General features: G+C 41.3%; 1 protein-coding gene across 2 annotated transcripts; it reads left to right on the forward strand.

Moving 5' to 3' along the window:
• The first annotated feature begins 28 nt into the window (after nucleotides 1–28).
• On the forward strand, nucleotides 29–19979 carry skic2 (SKI2 subunit of superkiller complex). 2 transcript variants are annotated; one of them, XM_085396435.1, is made up of 29 exons: nucleotides 29–135; nucleotides 471–589; nucleotides 1299–1420; nucleotides 1640–1757; nucleotides 2645–2759; nucleotides 2882–2956; nucleotides 3060–3113; nucleotides 3211–3368; nucleotides 6167–6322; nucleotides 6464–6609; nucleotides 8040–8186; nucleotides 8273–8357; nucleotides 8442–8548; nucleotides 8744–8890; nucleotides 8974–9070; nucleotides 9180–9392; nucleotides 9869–9979; nucleotides 10625–10736; nucleotides 10857–10975; nucleotides 11727–11858; nucleotides 11963–12100; nucleotides 12196–12300; nucleotides 13450–13579; nucleotides 13695–13821; nucleotides 14815–15025; nucleotides 15911–16021; nucleotides 17241–17459; nucleotides 17847–17987; nucleotides 19501–19979. In XM_085396435.1, the coding sequence occupies exons 1-29, from the start codon at nucleotides 123–125 to the stop codon at nucleotides 19699–19701; spliced, it is 3729 nt and encodes a 1242-aa protein (XP_085252561.1). In that variant the 5' UTR covers nucleotides 29–122; the 3' UTR covers nucleotides 19702–19979. The 2 variants fall into 2 exon arrangements, with proteins under 2 accessions (XP_085252561.1, XP_085252563.1); XM_085396437.1 differs by lacking the exon at nucleotides 29–135 and adding an exon at nucleotides 166–314.
• The last annotated feature ends 178 nt before the right edge of the window (nucleotides 19980–20157 follow it).

Here is a 20157-nt window from a genome sequence, read left to right on the forward strand (position 1 = left end):
TTTGCGTTTAAGTCGAGCAGTTTTTTGCTAGCCACTTCCGCTTGTCAATTTTGGCAACTTCCGTGGCCACTGCAGCAACTACTTTGTGGCAACTTTTAGCTTTCGTTAACGACTGTGGGGGCATGGATAGACTAAGTACGTTGTGGGTTGTAATTTGTCAAGCCCGCTCCTTAAATAATTATAAATATCTAACTGTATTATGTTTATTTTTGGTTAACTAGCTCCATTGATGTAGCTTATGATGCTATGGCTAACAGAGTAGCTTCTTTCTGCACCCTCATAAAGCACAGATTTAATATTTAGCTAATCAGCAAGTAAGTGTGGTAATATCCGTTAAGCATTTACGGAATAAATACGACCAGATAAATGGTTAATTTAACCTGACAGTCTTTTTCTTCATCTTTTTAATGCAGCCTGCGTGAATGTGTGCTTGCTCATCCATTCAGACTCTTTATGTTGTCTCTCTGCAGATGTGCCCCCTCCGGGCCCCATGGATCTGCCCATGTCCCTGCTGGAGATGGGATGCTCTGGCAGGTTTGAGCTTATCACACACCCCGTGCCCGGCCAGTCTTTACCTCCACATAGCACGGTCAGTAAGGAGTAAGATACTGTTTACTCATACTATTTTAGCTAAGTTGTAGTCCAATAAAATGATTTGGTCTGTGTTACAACCTAATGTAAAGGATTAAGAATTCTTCAACTCAACGATAATGGCATGCTTCCGGGCTTGTGGTTGGAAATCACTGATGCCGTTGCAGTGGAGCTTTTTAAGACTAAAGCCCTGTTCCCTTGTATTATGATTTTATGATTATGCAGTGTGAGTGAAAACCCATGTAGACCTACTTTTTCCCCATTCTGAAATAAACAAGGGAGTAGATACAAATCTGGGGGTTGACCCAAAGACTTTAAAATATTTAATTTATTTGTTTCCTAATGAGAATTACTTTAGATACAAGAAACAAAATAAAAACAAAAACAAATAAAGCCAATCCTTGTACAATTGCTTTACCCATACATTTTTGTATTCAAGTCACCTAATCTAGCACATTTAGCTTCTTCAGAACTTATTCAAAGTGATGCTTATTAAAATTTCATATTATCTAAGTGACTTAACATTATGGTTTAGTTTCACCTGAGCTGATTGCTTATATTAAATAAGATTTGATTGTGTTTTATCTTTGGGGGATAGTTGATGGTGTTCATTTATAACTTATGTAAATATAGGGGAATTATTTGACTTGTTTTGTTTATGTGGCTCTTCAGGATGTCTCTCTGATCTCTTTTTTTTCCATCCACAGCTCCCTCACGGGCTTCCTCCCACAAACCTGAACCTGGAGACAGAAGTAGAGAAACAGTTTTTAAGAGACCCTGCATGGCTTCCTATACACGACAAAGACTTTGCCTTCCAGAAGTTTCTCAAGTATTTATGTTTGTTATATTGCTAATTAAAAAAAACACTAATAGGCATATTTATTGATTTCACTAAATAATTAAGAGAGTTTCTTGAAATCATTGCTTCCTGAAATCTAACGTGTCTACGGGGGGAAAGTCAAATCTGATATTGTAATTATTATTGGGTTAAAATCAACGTATGTTTAAAGATGTGATTTTTGTGTGTGTGTGTTGCTGTTCTCATCAGGGTGACCCAGAGGAAGGTTGACGTTGACTCTCTGCTCAACTGTTGTCCATCTCCGCTTCACTCGGGACTGTCTGTTGTCAGAGATCCGACCACAGGAATGCTGCTGGACTTCACTGAGGTAACGTGGCAACATTTTCCTTATTAAAATAAAATCATTATTGTCAAATCATTATTGAACCTGACAAAGAGTATCTTATTGTTTATTAAAAGTGCTTTGCTGTTTCAGCTTTAAATATGTGTGGTCGTTTTAAATATGTGGTTCATTTTAATACTTGGATCAACTTCTTTTTTTGGAGATGCCTTACTCTCTGAGAAGTTTAATTTGGCTTTTTCAGCCTAAAAATGGTCTCCTTCACATTCTTCAGCATCTCTTTAGGCTTTTTAGTGATCCAGTGAACAGCTACCAAATGCAAGCCCAACTCTTGGAATCAACCCCAGAGCTTTTCTCTTATTTAATGTGTCATGGAAGAATGAAGGAACAGGCCTGACCTAATCATAAAACTGCTTGTCAATCAATTATCCAGTTTCTTTTTAGCCTATGAAATTAGAGGACTGTGTATTAAATGGCTGTAATTCCTTAACAGTTAAAACTTTTGTTAAACTCCTTGAATTAAGCCAAGTTTGCTTTTCAATCAAATCTTGATTGTTTGATTTGAAATTCACTGTGGTTGTGTATAGCAACTGTGTCATTGGCCAAAACTTTACATGCATATTTCTATACATATTTTTCAAGACTGATTTTATCCATTTTGGAAAAAAATAGATCTTTTAGATTTTAGGGCCACCTAGATTTAATTTAAAAAGCAAAAACAAAATTTTCACACTCAAGTTGTCACTATTTTTCACTTCTGCTTTTATCTTCAGATCTGTTTGTTCATATTGAAGAGTCAGAGTCTAGCAGCAGGTTATCATTATGGTCCTGCGCATTATCACTGTAATCAAAGGTTGGCTTGATTCATTTCATTTTGGGTCTGTATTCTTTCTTCTTCTTTTTTTCACCTGTAGGTGTTACTGGAGAACACCAGCCTGTCTGCAAAGAACTCGCTGTCATTGCAGCGCCAGCCTGGGCCTCCTTCTGAAAGCCTTCGAGGAAGCAACACCAACTACCCGTTCCTCCCCGGTGAGATTCTTTCATTCATTCAAAGCATTTTTTCTTAGTGATTTCCTGTATCTTTCTTTAGTTCAGATGTCAAAACTGAGGAGTTTTGTTATCTATTAATATTCTTGTTGTTATTGTCACAGGAGGAATGGAGGAACTGACGCTTGAACAAATCAAGAAGAAATCTGAGCTGGAGGAGGAAATTGACTTTGAGAGTGGTGATTTTTTTCCCTCTTTTAAGCAGGATCAACGCAAAATAAAGTCAAACATATTTTATTATTTCACCTCTTAGAGTTTGAGTTTGTCATTACTCTTTTATAGATTTACTGAAGGTGGCCCCTGGACTGAAAGCTGGGATGGACTTTACTGACAAAGGTTAGAACTCAGACTGTCCCAACAAAAAAAAAAAATACTACATGGTCTAAAAGTAGATAAATTAATGATTTTGTCTTTTTAAAATTGTATCCTGAAGATGCCAAAATAGCGAAGCCAGAGGTCAACCTCATGTCGCTCCTGTCTACCGTGGAAGGCATTAGTGGTTTGCAGCTTGAGGAGAAGGAGAAAGACAAAGAAAGTGAAGATGCCCCCAAACTACCACGAACAAACAGTCTTGAAGACCTGGGCATCAAGGTACATCTTTTATTTCAGATATCTGGTAAAATGCTTTTCTTCAGATTATACTCCCTGAAATGAATGACTGTGAATGATAAATATTAGCGCAATATCTTTAAGTAAATATAGCAAACAGCTCGATTAAAAATTTGAAGGTTAATATGATGGGAGAAGTTTTACATGTGGTCAAATTCGCCTGTGTTGTGTATTGAGATGGTTCCCATCCAGCAAACACTCAGTGAAAAGGAAGTTTTGCCCGACATCTTAATGCTCAGGTTTGGTTCGAAGGTGAAAACTCAGATCTTGAACAAACATTGAAAAAAGAAAAGTGGTTGCCTGTTAGCCAACCAGTAGACCTGAACCCAGAACCTTCTTCCTCAAGGCAGCAGTACTACCAAACGTAACTTCTACCACAGTAACACGGTGCAACCCACAGTGAGACATAACACTTTTAGAGATGTCATTTACATGTAGATGCATGTAAAGGGCAAATATGTTTCTTGACCACAGTCATTATACAATCAAACGAATGTCGTATTTGCTTTTTTTAAAAACATACTGCCTGATGTCACGTGGACGTCTGACAACCTTTAAACAAAGTTTTGATGTACAGGTTGGGTTTTTTATGCATTGAGCATACCGTAATTGTCGGGCTATAAGCCGCTACTTTTTGCACAAGCTTTGAACCCTGCGGCTTTTAGTCAGGTGCGGCTTTTCTATAGATTGTCCATGATTTTTGTGATATCGTAAGACGATTTGTTTTGTTTGTTCCGCTGTTGTACGGCACTACGTTGCCTGGCGGAAGGATCGGGGTTCAAGAGTGGTATGTTGGTCACATGTCCATCTGCCAGGCAACATAGTGCCGTACAAGTAGCGCGAAAAACAAACTTCAAAGTAGCGCTATGCGTTCAGCTGGAGTCGTGGATGATGAGCGGCGATAAACTTGCGAAAAGCAAGTTGTGCTCAACTCTACCGGTGGATTCTGACAGCGTGGAAAAGTGTGCAAACATCCACGATCACCAACGGATTTCGAAGGGCTGGACTGCTGCATGATGAAGAGGAGGACACCGCCACGGCCCTTCAGAGGGTGTTCGACTCCGACACTGACAATGACAATGAGGATTATCTTTGGTTTTGAAAGTGACAACGAAGGAAAGAAGCTGAGAGTGGATGACGAAGCCATCCTGAGCCTGTTCGTTTCCGACACTGGAGAAGAGGACTTTGGTGGTTTTAGTGCGCAGGAAGATGGTGGTGAATGACTGACTTTTCTTCTTGTTAAAGCCGTGTCACTGCACCTGAGCCTAAAAGGTAGTCTGAATCTATTTTTCTGGTGTGCTGTAGGTTACTGTTATGTACTACATTTGTTACTCATTTATGAAGCACAGCACATGTGCAAATATGTACCCATAACTTGATTTTCAAAATATTAATAAAAGGGGTGTGTCTCCAAACAGCCATCTCTTTCCTGACAATTCGCTTTGTGCATATTCTCTTACATATGATAAGTCAATATTGAAACACCTGCGGCTTTTGGTCAGGTGCGGCTAATGTATGTACAAAACAGGATTTTCCCCTGATTTTAGCTTGTGCGGCTAATATTCAGGTGCGCTTTGTAGTCCGGGAAATACGGTAATTTAGTTCTCCACCAAAGGAGATTCACCTAAAATGTAACAGAGGTGCCATTTACTCAATTAACTTGAAATGGATTCAAACACATGGAGATCTGTTGAGTAACATACTCTTACATGTGTATCACCAACCCTCAAAAGCCTGTTTTAAACAAGGAGAAACCCTGAAGATGAATTCAAACACAGACCGTTTGAAAATGAATGAAAAATTTGAAATATGGGAAGCAAGTTTGGTATCAGGCATGAATGCGTTCTTTTATTCTCTCTTTGAATTGTTCAGAGTACAATGCAATGCAATTTTATTTATATAGCACATTTAAAACCAGGGAGTACACCAAAGTGCTTCACAGTAAGGAATAAACAGTAAAATGATTACACTGAACAGTAAGTCATTAAAACAAGGTAAAATAGCAAAAACAAACAAAGGCATTAGTAAGTAGGGATAGGGAGAATTCATGATAATCCAGAGAAATGAGTAACGATACAGCAACTAATGAGCGGTGACAATCAGCATGTCGGAAAAGCCAGGTTTTCAAGCATGCTTTAAAGGACCGAATGGAGTCAGAGGCACGAATGATAGCAGGAAGAGTATTCCATAGGTTTGGTGCTACTGAGGCAAAGGCACGATCACCCCTAGTCTTCAGACGGTGCCCGGGCTGGGCCAGAAGTAACTGACCAGATGATCGTAAAGAACGGCTGGGAGTATAGAGACTGAGGAGGTCGGTGAGATAGTCAGGAGCACGGTTGTTTAGTACAGTATAATATTCCTATAATATACCTAACACTACTGCCCACCATCACAGTTCTCTCCCTAGAAATTAATTTTAAAGACCATGACTGTCCAACTAGATTTAGCCCAGAGGCTAATTTACATGAGCTTGTGGTGCTCAGTGAGTTGCAGTTCTTTGTTGTCATAGATGCAGAAAGAAAAGACGAGAGGTAAAATCTGGAAATCCTTCTCTCTTGCATTCATCCTTTAATTGTGGTGTTGATAAAGCTATTTTCAGTATTTAGTTCTGAATTTAATTCAGTCTTTTTCCAGTGCAGAATTTGTAAAATAAATGCTGCTATTCGCGTAGCAGGAAACAGACAGACATTAAAATAAAAGAAAATTGATGTGAGTTAACTGTCGAGTGTTGCTAAATATGAACTGCTCTGAAGCTTTGTTTCCTTCTCCTCTGCCTGCAGGATGCTGCGTCATCCTCGTCTCCTCCAGAGAAAGGAAAAGAAGAGAAATCAAAGCTAAAAGAGAACACAGAGGAAAACAAGAAATGGGCCATTCCTGTGAATATAACATCACCCTGCGATGACTTCCACAAACGCATCCCAAACCCAGCTTTCAAGGTTTGGGTTCAACATAACAAAAAATAAAATCCATTTGTCTTATTTTGATATTTTCACCTCTCTCTGTTGCTTCTCTGAACACGGCATGTGGTGAGCTGTTAAGTGAAAACCTTTTTCTTTTTTCCTGTTTCTCTGCTGCAGTGGCCTTTTGAGCTCGATGTTTTCCAAAAGCAGGCCGTGCTGAGGCTGGAAGCTCACGACTCCGTGTTTGTGGCCGCGCACACGTCTGCTGGAAAAACAGTGGTGGCCGAGTACGCCATCGCTCTCTCACAGAAACACATGACGAGGTGTGTATTTGTGCACAGCTCAGAGGTGAGCTAAACCCTTTTTCAGTACAAGCTGTAAGACAGAGGTTGTTCTTGTCTTCAAGGCTGGAAAAGAAGCAAGAAACACTAATGACACGAGACAGCTGTGACTCACAGCTCACATAGTTGTCTGCCGAAGGTGGTTTGATCCCCAGCTCCACATGTCACATCATTGGGCCAGATACTGAACCCCAAATTGCTCCTGATGAAAGTTCTACATGTGTAAAACATGTGCTTCATAGGAATAAAAAAGCACTATATAAATACTTTTGAAATACGAATACAAATGAATACCAGGAAGGAACCACCAGGAAGAAAGAAGACAAGATGAACTTAATTCATGTACTTAAAATGAAAGTACATAAATCCCCAGTAAAGAATGGAACAAGCTGGAAATGCTCTGCTACGACATTTTAAATTATAATATACAATAATAATATATAAATAAAATAATAATAAATATCAAATTATGCCATGCTGCAGTATTGTTTGGCCTGTTCACTGCTATACTTAATCACATTGAGAAAAATCTTAAAAAGGGGTTGTTTATAGTGCTAAACACAAACATTAAAACAGTACTTTTAATCATACCGACGATTCACTTGAGATTCACGATTCACGATGTCACCTGAGCCACTGCTGACCTTTGACTCCCGATCATGTAGCTTTGAGGACAGTAAACAAACACACACAGATTAAAGTGTCATAACTAAATCATAAAATAAATAGTAAAAACTTACTTTTAATATTTTAATAGCAGGAGTCTCACCATTAGGTAATGATAGAGTGGTTATATTATGGCTAAGTTTCTTATTTAAGGTTTACTTCAAACTGTTCTGTGGCAGATGATTAACATGACTTAGATTCAAATAAATAAATATTACACCCCAGAATAAAAGCAGCTTTTGTTGGCACTTTCACAGTCTTTGTAATTCTGACACAACCACTAGGTGGCACAAAAGTCAAATACTTTGCGTTTCCAAACATTTACACTGTTTTCCTTCCTATCCAATGGATGGCTGATACTTGGTGATTTATATTTATCGACTGGTGTTTGTTTTTTAATTTTTCTATACTTAAAGTGTATGCAGGAATCAATACATTTAACATATGTAACCCTTTAATCTGAAGACTGTTACTGCTTGTTGTTATCATGTGTTACCTGACAGTGAGGCAAGTAACAGGTTTTGTATAACGGGTAAACAGCTGTTTAGTGTTGTGGTCGAACATAAAGTTTTTAATGTCATTATTTTGTTCTTGTTTGGCATTATTAGACTTCACAGTCTGTAGTCTTCTAATATATATATTTAATACATAATTAGACCTATAACATCCAGATTAAAGTGTTTTTTCTTTGCAGAGGTTTATTAGAGGTTTATTTTCCTCTCTCTCTCTTTCTTGTGTTTTTAAAGGACCATCTACACATCTCCTATCAAGGCTCTGTCCAATCAGAAGTTCAGAGACTTTAAAAACACATTTGGGGACGTTGGACTCCTTACGGGCGACGTCCAGCTCAGTCCTGAGTCGTCCTGCCTCATCATGACCACTGAGATCCTCAGGTGCTCGGACTGTTTGTTGTATATATTAGAAGCAACGTATTGAGTAGAGTAAAGTTTCTAGATTGCTCCGTCCTCTCCTCTCTCAGGTCTATGCTTTACAACGGTTCAGAGGTCATCAGGGACTTGGAGTGGGTGATCTTCGATGAGGTTCACTACATCAACGACGCTGAGGTCAGGGAGCGCACCCACGGATTCATTTTTTTCCAGCTGATTTTCGAGGTTAATTGACTTTCCTCTCGTGTTTGCTTTCCTCAGAGAGGGGTTGTGTGGGAGGAGGTTCTGATTATGCTTCCCGATCACGTCAGTATCATTCTTCTCAGCGCCACAGTGCCAAACGCTCTGGAGTTCAGTGAGTGGATCGGGTAGGTGCACCACGCTGACAGCAGCCACTGAGCATTAGAGAGCTAATTGTGGAGTGGTGACAGTGGCTGCAGTCGGTAATTCTCCTTTAGAAATCTGCTCTCGCACAAAACGATTCAAAGCAAGACTTCAGCTTCTGCCATTAATTGCATTTCTCTGTCTCGCCCTTATTATTGTTTTTTTTTTTTTTACCCCAGTCGTATTAAGAAGAGGCACATTTATGTGATCAGCACACTAAAGAGACCCGTGCCCTTGGAGCATTATCTGTACACGGGGAACAGCACCAAGACTCAGAAAGAGATGTTCCTGCTGGTGGATGCTACAGGAAACTTCCTCACTAAAGGGTACAGCTTCGCCGCGTGGTGCTTCCCTAGTTAATAATTTCTTGAAGTTGTTTCTCAAAGAGGAAGTTGTGTTTCTTGTTCAGATACTACGCAGCCGTCGATGCTAAGAAGGAGCGCACCAGCAAACATGCTCAGTCATTTGGCACAAAAAACACCTCTCAAAACACCACCGCTAGTCAGGTAATTCTCTTTTGTCACTATTTTGCCTTTTGATTTCTCTCCAAGTCATCCTCTTATTTCCTGTTTTCATCCATCTCCCTATTTTTTAATTATTTGCTTCACCCCACAGGACCGATCAGTGTGGCTCACCCTGCTGCACTTCCTGTCCCAGCGGCAGCAGACCCCGGTGGTTGCGTTCACCTTTTCTCGAACACGCTGTGACGAGAACGCCCGCTCGCTGGACTCCATGGACCTAACCACCTCCATAGAGAAGGCGGAAATTCACTCTTTCTTCCAGAAAAGTCTCACTCGCCTCCGAGGAGCAGACCGGCAGCTGCCTCAGGTAGTAACGAGCAGTCAGCAGGGGCCCTGCTTTTCCTCTCCCCCAGACTGTTAATACAGGCTGCTTTCTGAATTGTGATGAATGATAATTTCTTCTTTTATATGAGTATTTAATAATCATCTGGAACAAAAAGCTCCCCTAGGTACAATATATTCATCATAATAATGAAGGCATATAAAAAGATTTGCTATTTTGGTGTGCAGTTTCACTGCAGCATATGCACAGACGTGGTTAGTTTACATACACTCAACATGGACATGAAAGAATATGCATAATTAATTTATTTCCGTAAATACAATCAATTTTAATTTGAAAATGACTGAATCTTTGTGCTTTTTAGGATTTTAGACTTTTCTTAAACAGCGGCTTAATTTGCAGCACACTTAAACTGACTTCCAGTCAAAGATTTATGGTGTTTTGCCCACAATAGAACATGTTAATGTAACATTAAACTTGTCATTGGGGTCTTCTTTTAGATCTTGCTCATGAGAGACCTGTTGAAGAGAGGAATCGCAGTCCATCACAGCGGGATCCTGCCAATCCTGAAGGAGGTCATTGAGATGCTTTTTTCCAGAGGCCTCGTAAAGGTGAGCGTGACTGGAAGTTGAAATAAAGCTATGATGCTAATGTGGCTTGGACCACAGCTGTGTTTGAAATCATGCTTTTGAAAATATTGGTGCAACACACACTACAGGATGTTATTGAGATTATTGTGGCAGAGGGAGCAATGCACCACACTTAATACATAAGTATTAATGGTCTCATGGGGTGCAGATGTTAATCTGTGGTGTAACCACCTGCACTAATATCGTCAGTAACGCTGCAGTGAGGAAAAAACTAAAGTTATGCACAATTAGCAAATCAGAGAATTCTGTGAAAACAAATATGGTGGTAGAAAAATATCTTTCCATATCTTAATATCAAGTGCGTCTTTTTCTTGGAATTTGTTTTCTCAAGCAAATCTGTGATGATCAGGTGGGGAAGTATTTGATGGAAATGACTTGGAATTTCTCTGTAATAGCTGTGGTCAGAAAAGCGGATGATGGTTAGTGAGCCTGCAGGCTGAATCTTGGATGAGATGTAGCTACAGGGCTTGTTTTCTCTTTGGAAGAATGAGATCAGAGGAAAAAGAGACAATTTTGTGCTGCAACCCCACCTATTTGCTACACTCACCTTCATTTGCAAATAAAAATAGCTCTACCAGCTGTCTGCATCTTCCCTTCCTCTCCCAGGTGCTGTTTGCCACCGAGACCTTTGCGATGGGAGTGAACATGCCCGCCAGGACCGTGGTGTTCGACAGCATCAGGAAACATGATGGAACCGGCTTCCGAAATCTGCTGCCAGGTTTGATACTCTCCATCTCAGCCGCCATCACTAATGCTTTCTAGTCCTTGAGGATAAATTGTAGCTGAGGAAAAACAAGCATTTTGAGACCTGTGCTCATGCCATGAACCATATTTTTAGGTGAGTATATTCAGATGGCGGGCAGAGCGGGCCGGAGAGGTTTGGACGCCACGGGCACTGTGATCATTCTGTGTAAAGCCGGCGTTCACGAGATGGCAGATCTGCACGTCATGATGCTGGTGAGGGCCGCAGCAGGGTTTCATTTCATAACATCTACCTGCCGCGTGGGTTTATACATCGTTCCACTCAAGTCTCTCGGTACCCATCTCTCCACATCTAAAGCAAAGCTGCACCGCTTGTTTATTTTGGCTGTGATTCAAGGAAGGTGTTGCACGCTCCGTTATTCATTTAACATTTAATTACACAGTTGAGTGGGCTATTTTAACACAGTCTCCCTCTGTGCCAGTTTGAAAAGCACTGCTTTGGGTTCAGTGTGGAACTGAAACACAAATTGTGTTTTTTATCCTTTTTTCTTTCATGGATGCTTTACTTTCTTTTGTAAATGTAGAAAGCCAGAGCCTCCTCTTCTACAGATGGTGCAAAATTAAATAGGCTGTGGTCTTTTTTCACAATATTTCTGGACTTTCAAGGCTGATATTAATTTTTGAGATATACAGTGCTGTGAAAAAGTATTTTCCTCTTTCCTATATTTGTTGGTTTGTTAGTTTCTTTTTTGCATATGTTTCATATCATTAAACAAATCCTAATATTAGGCTAAGATAACCCAAGTAAATACAAAATCTGCTGGGGTGAGATCAGGTATACGCTGGGTGGTGTGGCTGTAAGCAATTACAAAGTGTTACGCTTTAAAAAAGAAATCAGTGGCGTCAGTAGATGAATTGGAATCAGAGCAGTTTTGATTTTCTAGCTTTAGAAAATGGTTTGCATCCCATTTCTGTGCTGACTCTTCTTCCTGTGTGTCTCCCTCAGGGTAAGCCCACCCTTCTCCAGTCCCAGTTCAGACTGACTTACACCATGATCCTCAACCTGCTGCGAGTCGAAGCTCTCCGTGTGACCGACATGATGAGGAGGAGCTTCTCTGAAAGCCACAGAGATACTCAGGTAACATATACAGCTTCATTGAATTTTTGCTCTGTAACATTTTTCCTGTCTAAGAGCAGCTGAGAAATGTCTCTTTTTCATCTGTCTTGCTGCTGCTGCTGCAGACCCACGAGAAGAGGATCAGCCAGCTGAAGCAGATGTTGTCCGCTATGCCCTCCGTGGACACAGAGGGCCAGCTCTCTGACCTGTTGCCTTACTACCACACGGTCACCGAGCTGAAGAAAACCACAGAAGCAGTCCAGGTAAACTCGCACATATTCAGAATCACGATTACATTCATACAGCTTTAATCAGCTGCTTGTTTACCTTTATCATTTCCTCCCCGTCTCAATCTCAGCACGCTATTCTGGAGTCTGTGAATGGGCTCAAGGCTCTCTCAGTGGGTCGAGTCATTGTAGTTAACAACAAACAGCATCTCAACGCCTTAGGAGTTATCCTACAGGTAGGTGTATATTCAGTGTGACACCCAACCACAGCTATTCTGTGACACCAGGACTATTTGGGGTCATATTACCTGTTTCAGAGCAGATACTACTTGTGGATGAAGACGGTTTTGTGTGACTGTGGATGCATGAGCAATCAGACACTTACCTGATTGTGCTGTGCAAAAGATAAAAACCTAAAGAGGGGCTAAATCTTACATAGGATTTATTTCATAAAGAAAAGAATAGCTTATTTGTGTAGAATTATGTAACAGTGGCAATTAACAAGTGAAATAAATAATCAGATTTTGTATAAAAATGCAAACTAGGATTAAAAAATGGCTGATTATTGAGCGAAAAGTGAAAGTTGCTAGTTTGATGCATGTTTCAGTGTCGTTAATTCCTCCAGTGAGATGAATACACAGAAAGTAAACAATAACCTAAAATCATCTGGTTTCAAATTCTTTGCTCACACAAATAAAATTTTAAAAATTGGTACCAAAGATGTTGTTTTGCCTAAAAAAATAAAATAAAACGGAACTATTAATCAGGCTCTTCAGCTCTGTTGTTTTTTTTCTAATGAAGTTTGTGTTATTTATAGGTTGCTTTGGTGCTTAGATGTTCAAAGTCAGTACAATACTTTTGTTTTATCTGCTCAAATTAAGGCTGAGGGTCTGTTCTTTGAAATACCTGTGTTTTGTGAACCATGTGCGGACCGTATCCTATGTGCTGAGTTTGCTCTCTGTTGACAGTGGCTACTGCCTATTAGATCAACTCTGGGCTAAAGTGGAGGAATTAGTTGATGAACATCGTGGCAAAAGGAAAATGGGAAAATGTTACGGACAGTGAGACAATCAGCAAGTGATACAGAGTCACAAAGAAGAATTTTTCTTAAATAATATTGTCGGCGATGTTGAGCTGAACAAGTCTCCATATGAGCTCTGTGCCCAGCCTCTGGTCTCACTGGTGAGACAGGTGACATAAAAGCTGAACGGGTCACCAGTAAAAGAGGAAATACATCCAGACGCTCATTCTCAGCAGAGGGTGGTGTAGAGTTTCTGCGTCACCCAACCTGCATGTGTTTGGATTGCCACAGATCTCCCTCATGTGTGAACAGTGTACAGTGTCCTTGCTCCCGTATCGTTCTCTGACTTTTCTCTGTGCGTCAGGTGTCCAGTGCCTCTGTGAACCGCACCTTCACAGCCCTCATCATCTGTGAGAAGGGCAACGAGGAAGGAAAAGACAACGACAACGCCGCTCTGCCTCACCTCCACAACACGTCTCTCTTCATACCTGAAGGTGAGGAGGTGGGGTTAGCTGCAGATGCTAGCCAGCTCTGTGTGATCGCTTTCACGAACCACTTTTCAATTATTTGATGTAATTAATTTTCTGTTTTGCCTTTAACGTTCATCAGGCCCCTGCAGCCACACGGTGCAGAAGTTGAAGCTTCAGGACATCTCAGCCATCACGGTGAAAACCCTCAAAGTGATTCCAGAAAGGATCATCGATAATTACAACAAGAGGCAACAGCCACGATTCAAGTATGCATTTGTTGTCTTTGTCGTGATTTAAGAACTTTATTTATTTTTCTAATGAGGATCCTATTTCAACAGCGTGAAACGGCGTGTTATACTGCCATCAGAAGATGGGTCATAAGGGATCACCATGATCAGCAACAATGTTTAGTTGGTGCTAAGAAGCCAAAAATGTGCCAAGAAAATATCTCTCACATGCTTTCATGTTATATACCCCAAATTCTGACCCGACTATGTGAATGTTGCAGGAAGAATCAAGACTCATTATACCAGGCAACATTTTTCCTGGTTGAATTGTAACCTCGGTTTGTCACCTGCTCCGAGGTTTTAATAAGTTGCCCATTCATAGGTGCTCTTCTGCATACTTTGGTTGTAGTTAGTGGTTATTTTAGTTACTGTTGCCTTTCTATCCGCCTACAGATGGTTGTGTGGGAAAGTCCTGGGAGACCAGCAGTTCTGAAATACTTCAACCAACAACCATGTCACGTTCAAAATCACTTTAATCACATTTCTTCCTCATTCTGATGCTTAGTTTGAACTTCAGCAGGTTGTCTTGACCATGTCTACATACCTAATTCCACTGAATGTCTGCCATGTGATTGACTGATTAAATGTTGGCATGTAATATGTAGCTGAATAGGTGTACCTAATGAAGTAGCAGGTGAAAATATATACATTTGTCTGATTCTGTTGCTGGTTGTGCTTCATAATTACATATCTTTATTGATTTTCTTTTGTATTTTCTTTTATTTTTAGCTGGTTTTTACTGTGTTTTTTGTTCTCTTATGAAAGCGACAGTACAGATATTGACAGGGTTTACAGGGAGAAATGAAAAGGGCCTCATCACTCTACCAGATGGATTACCACCTTTTCTTTTTTGTCACTGCTATAGTTTAAAAATATCTGGCCTTTTTTGTTGTTGTTGCCATTTTCTTGCATTTCTCAGATCAGTCTACACTGTCAAGCTAAAAATCTTCATCACTTCCCTTTGTCCTTTAGGCTTGATCCTCCTGGTCAAGCCATCTCCACGGCGACACAGGAGCTGCTTCGATTGGCAGAGGCTAACCCCAGCGGCATAGCAACCCTTGACCCCGTCAATGACCTCCAGCTGAAGAGCGTTGATGTGGTGGAGGCCAACATGAGGCTCCGTGTGCTGCAAGACAGCCTCAGAGATTTCAACTGCATCCACTCACCCATGTTCGCAGAGCAGGTGTGTGTCTGTGTGTGTGCGTGTGCGCGCGCGACAGTTTTTAAAATATCCTGCAATGAGAAAAGTGTCTCAGCCCGAGTGTTTGCTCATAAAGAAAGAAAATCACATTTATTTTGTGCAGCAGTTACACATCTATGCAGCTAATTAACATCCTTACATAAGACCGGCCCCCCTCCTTGATAGCGTCTCTCGTTTCTCCCTTCTCACAACACCGCCAGTTTCTTTTTATCCTTCCAATTTTTCCCCCCTGTTCTAATTTCACAATAATAACATCAAACTCAAAAACCAGATCTCTGCTTCTGTGCCGTCTCTCCTGTCTTCCTGGCAGCTTCATTGGGGAGATAAGATGCAAGAATCTGAGCTGACTGCTTCTATAATTACCCATATAGGCTCATAGCTGCAGCTCATCACTGTCTCACAGGCACAGCGTGTTATTTGAGCCACCAATACACACACACACACACACACACACACACACACACACACACACACACACACACACACACACACACACACTCTCTCTCTCTCTCTCTCTCTCTCTCTCTCTCTCTCTCTCTCTCTCTCTCTCTCTCTCTCTCTCTCTCTCTCTCTCTCTCTCTCTCTCTCGTTACTCTGCAAGATAACAAGCTCTTACTTGCAGTATCAGTGTCTCCTGTTATCACTGCACATTCACACTTCCTTATGTCTTTATTCAACCTTGTGGGTAATAAAAATTGGCGGTGTGGAGATCGTCCTCAGTGGTTTAAAGCTGCGTTAGCTAAAGATGCGTTAATGAGAGTACAGAAGTTTTTTATTATCTTCTTCTCTGTTGAATTCACTGGATTTAGGCCAAGTTCTGCTGTTTCATTTCTCAAATTGAGTATCCTGTGTGTCTGTGTGTGTCAGTTTGCTCGGATTAAGGAGAGGATGAGCCTGCAGGAAGAGCTGGACCAGCTCCTCTTCCTTGTGTCGGACCAGTCTCTGACTCTGCTGCCAGAATACCACCAGAGGATCAAGGTTTGGATGAGAGTCTTTATCCTGACGTGTTTCTGTCCGTTGGCAGAAAAATGAATCACCGGCTATTTTTATAAGTCAGTCATTTACTGAGTAAAAAAAAAGTGTAAAGACCTCTCGGTTGCTTCTCAGATCGGAATATTTTCCTCTTCGTCATCTTCCTGTGTGATCGTAGGTCTATGAATTATTGAATTTATAATACCTTTAGACATAAAAAATGTTCCCATCACAATTTCCCAAAAGTCAGTTTGCTTAAATGAGGTTTTTGATAATCTCAATAATTCCCAAGACATCAGAAGTTTGCTACATTGTCCTCGATTTGAGTCCAGATGGGATCTGTGCTGCGTTTGTCTTTCTCTGCTGATTATGTCTCTAATAAAAGCATTAAAATGGGTGAAAAAAATTTACAAATATTTAATTTAGAGACAAAGAAAGGAGCTAATATTTAAAAATTACCTTATGCTAACAGTGATGCTAACAAGCTGTTTATTTTTGCCATTATAGAATTTAGTATTAACATGCATATGTTTGCTATTCAGCACTTAAAGCAGACTCTACCTGCTGTGCTGTTTACATTTCACAAGACAAGCAAAATTCATCCTCCAGGTGGCGCTTGAGGAAAAAAATTATTTAAAAGTGACAAAGATTCACCGCCTCATCACAGAAGATGATCCCAACAGTTGAATCAGTAAATCAAAGTACAAATGTTATACAATGCTACTTTTGGCTCCACAGGTGGAATCGAACCAGCACATCTGGAATCGAACCAGCAACTTGCTTGCCAAAGAAATGTGGGACAGCCCTAAGTATTATATATTAAAGAGCTGGTTTGAGGCAGTAAACGAGCTCAAAGCGTTCAGCTGCACGTTCAGTAATGGTGCACACATTCGGCCATTTGCATGAGCTCTTTGTCAGGTGATGGAGGATCCAGTCATCCTCATCAGGACATTGAACCAATAAGGAACTCCCTCAGGCTCCCTTTGCAGTAAAATGTCTGGGATTGCACCACCTTTCAGTCACAGCTAGTGCAATCCCTCCACATTTCTTCTTACTCCTCAAATTTCATATCAGTGAGATTTTTCAGTCTGGACTCAAGTTGTTGAATGCTTGACATTTTTTATCTGTTAGCATAGTTTCCCAGGTTTTAGTAGCACTTTTTCCTTCAAAACTCCACAAAAATAAACAAACTCAGAGGTTTATTTTCCTCGCCGGCCTCCCTCAGGTCCTTCAGTCCCTCCAGTACATCGACAGCGGCGGGGCAGTGCAGCTGAAAGGCCGCGTAGCCTGTCAGATCAGCAGCCACGAGCTGCTGCTGACGGAGCTTCTGTTCGAGAACGTCCTGAGCCCGCTGGCGCCCGAGGAGAGCGCCGCCCTGCTGTCCTGTCTGGTCTTCACTCAGAACACCCAGGTGGAGCCGCACATCACCAACACGCTGCAGGAGGTGAGGAGGCAGAGGAGTTTTTTTTCCTTATGACTCACTCACACACAAACACTCACATCACGTGACACTGTGCACATTTGATGAACAACGTCCCGCAGGAAGGACGGCGAGGGCACGTCACCTGACTCACCCCAGTCACTCCCTCACTTTTAAATCACTCGCCGAGTCTTTTGCTTAAACACGAAGGAGCTTTATGGCAGCCTGAATTAGTGATGACTTAAGTAGCAGTGCAGACACTAGAAGATCAGAAGTACAGCGACGCGGTTTGTAAAGCAGGTTCATAATGTCCACACTGAGAGGCGGGAGAGCGAGTCACTTGTATCTACATGATCAAATCCGGCCACCAGCTGAACTCAGCATCCCGATCTTGTCATTTTTCTCTACCAGGGCATCGAGCAGGTGAAGTCGGTGGCTCAGCGCATCGGAGAGCTGCAGCGGGAGTGTGGGATACCGCAGACGGCTGAGGAGTTTGTAGGCCAGTTCAAGTTTGGGCTCACAGAGGTGGTTTACTGCTGGGCCAGGGGAATGGTGAGGTTTAACACTTTGTTGGGCTTTATTTGACCCCAGTCACACCTTTTGGTGAGAGGAAGTATGTCTAAGAATGTGTGGGAATGACTTCACTGAGAACAGAGGAAGTAAAAGCAGTTTTCAGTCTGCTGGGGCTCTCGGAGCAGAGGTGAGCGTGATCCTCTTAAATCCACCTAACAAGTCATCGGGTCACAGATGTGCTGTTCCTCTGCTGAGACGAGAAAGTGTAACGCATATTAATATTAATCCACCAGCTCTGCCTACCTGATGAGCACATTTAGCCCCAAACAGGAGGGAAGAATCCAGATTAAGACAACACTCAGTGCCAGATGACAGAGATTGCACTTTAATCCCTGCTGTTACTGGGACTGGTGATATTTATAAGATTATTTATTTATTTTTAACCCTTTAAAGCAAAAAGGAATAAAAAACAAACAAACTATAATTTGTTCCTATTACCTGTCATTGACACCTGGATTTGGCCTCTTTCTTCCATTTTTCTCAACACTGTTCCTCCTGAAGTCTTATCATGTGACTCAGTTTCATAACTGCCATTCGTCTTGCGTTGGTGGATCCAGTTTTTGTCATTTCTTTGTGATGGATTTCTTACAGGCTGCTAACAAGATTTTAAACAAATACATGACCCAGTAATTTTGGCAGTTACCAAATTAATACACTCCCTGAAATCTACAGTCCCAGGTTAGAGCCAAAAGACATTTATATTTACTCCAACATGGCTGTTTGCAGATTCAGACTTGCTTTTAATTCTGGGTGTTGACAATAAGTGTTATCAAATCTTAAGAAATTAACTGTTGTCTTCTCAAGATACGCAACCTCAGAAATATTCTTACACCCCCCCCCCCCATTACATGTAGCATTTCCTCTCCATCAGTTGCTGCTATAATGTAGATACTACTCTATTTCTTTGAAATGTTGACTCCACTTCTGTCCTCTGAGCTTTACTTCTTTACTCAGAAGAACCCAAGATGATTTCTTCTTATATGAAAATTGTTTTAAACTCTGTTGTTGTTTTTCTGATCTGCAGAGCGGTTAAACAGCATCACTGGTTTATTTTTGCAGGTCTTTGTACTTGCCAAAAGAAAAGTAAAGCTCAAAAACAAGCCCGATCATTCAGTTGCAAATAAGGACAAAGATTAGAAGACAAGTAGTGTGATTACTCAAACTGCATGTTGTGAACAATCATGAGAATTTAAACACTAACTTCTCAGTTTTGGCTTCAGGTATCAGGATTTGTGGTTCTTAAAAAGTTCTTTGTTTTTTTAAAGCTGCCTGCAAATCTAATCATGTTTTTATTCATCACATGCAATTTAATGTTACAAAATATAATGAGTTTATCACTTTATGTCACCCCAGACAGAGTATCCTGGAGTACCAGAATGTTACCATAGAAACTGTCTCCTTTCTTTACTTTATGAATGGATAAACTTAAGATGTGATTCGTGCTGTTAAAGTTTCCTCTTCGTCGCTCACCACCTCCTCTGTCCCGTCCCAGCCCTTCGCAGAGATCGCCCAGCTCACGGACGTCCAGGAGGGCACGGTGGTCCGCTGCATCCAACGCCTGGACGAGGTGCTGAAGGAGGTGAGGCAGGCCGCCCGCATCGTGGGAGACTCCGTCCTGGGGAGCAAGATGGAGAAGGCCTCCTTGGCCATCCGCAGGGACATTGTCTTCACTGCCTCCCTGTACACCCACTGAAAGGTGGCAGGAGGGGGGACGTGTGCCTGAAGCCAAGTGCTTTCTTTGAGGTGGAGGGGTGAGGGAGATGTACAGGGAGGAGATAATTGAGGCAAGGGTGTCTTCACATGTTTGGAGCTGAATGTGCCTACAAAACATGTTGATGTTTACATATAAATTCTTAGCAGGATGGAGGGACTTGTTTTAATCAAACAGACCAAAGTGCAGACTGTGAGGTGGGGGTTGGGGGCTGCATTGTAATTTATTGTACAGTAATAAAAAAAAAAACTCTATTCAAAGCCTGCCTTTGTTTGTTTGTTTGCATGGGTCTATTCTTCTGGGTTTCTTAACTACAAATCTGTCATCATGTGAGGACAAGATGTGTGAGGGAGGGCGGTGAGAGAGATCCATCCAATTCAGAGACTGCCTCGTTTGTTGAGCTGTAATGGGATGTTCCAGCCTGCTGCCTGTGCGCGC

This window comes from Rhamphochromis longiceps, linkage group LG22, assembly GCF_057381845.1.
Source record: "Rhamphochromis longiceps isolate RC_006_pf linkage group LG22, R_longiceps_female_GT1.1, whole genome shotgun sequence".
Taxonomy (NCBI): Eukaryota; Metazoa; Chordata; class Actinopteri; order Cichliformes; family Cichlidae; genus Rhamphochromis; species Rhamphochromis longiceps.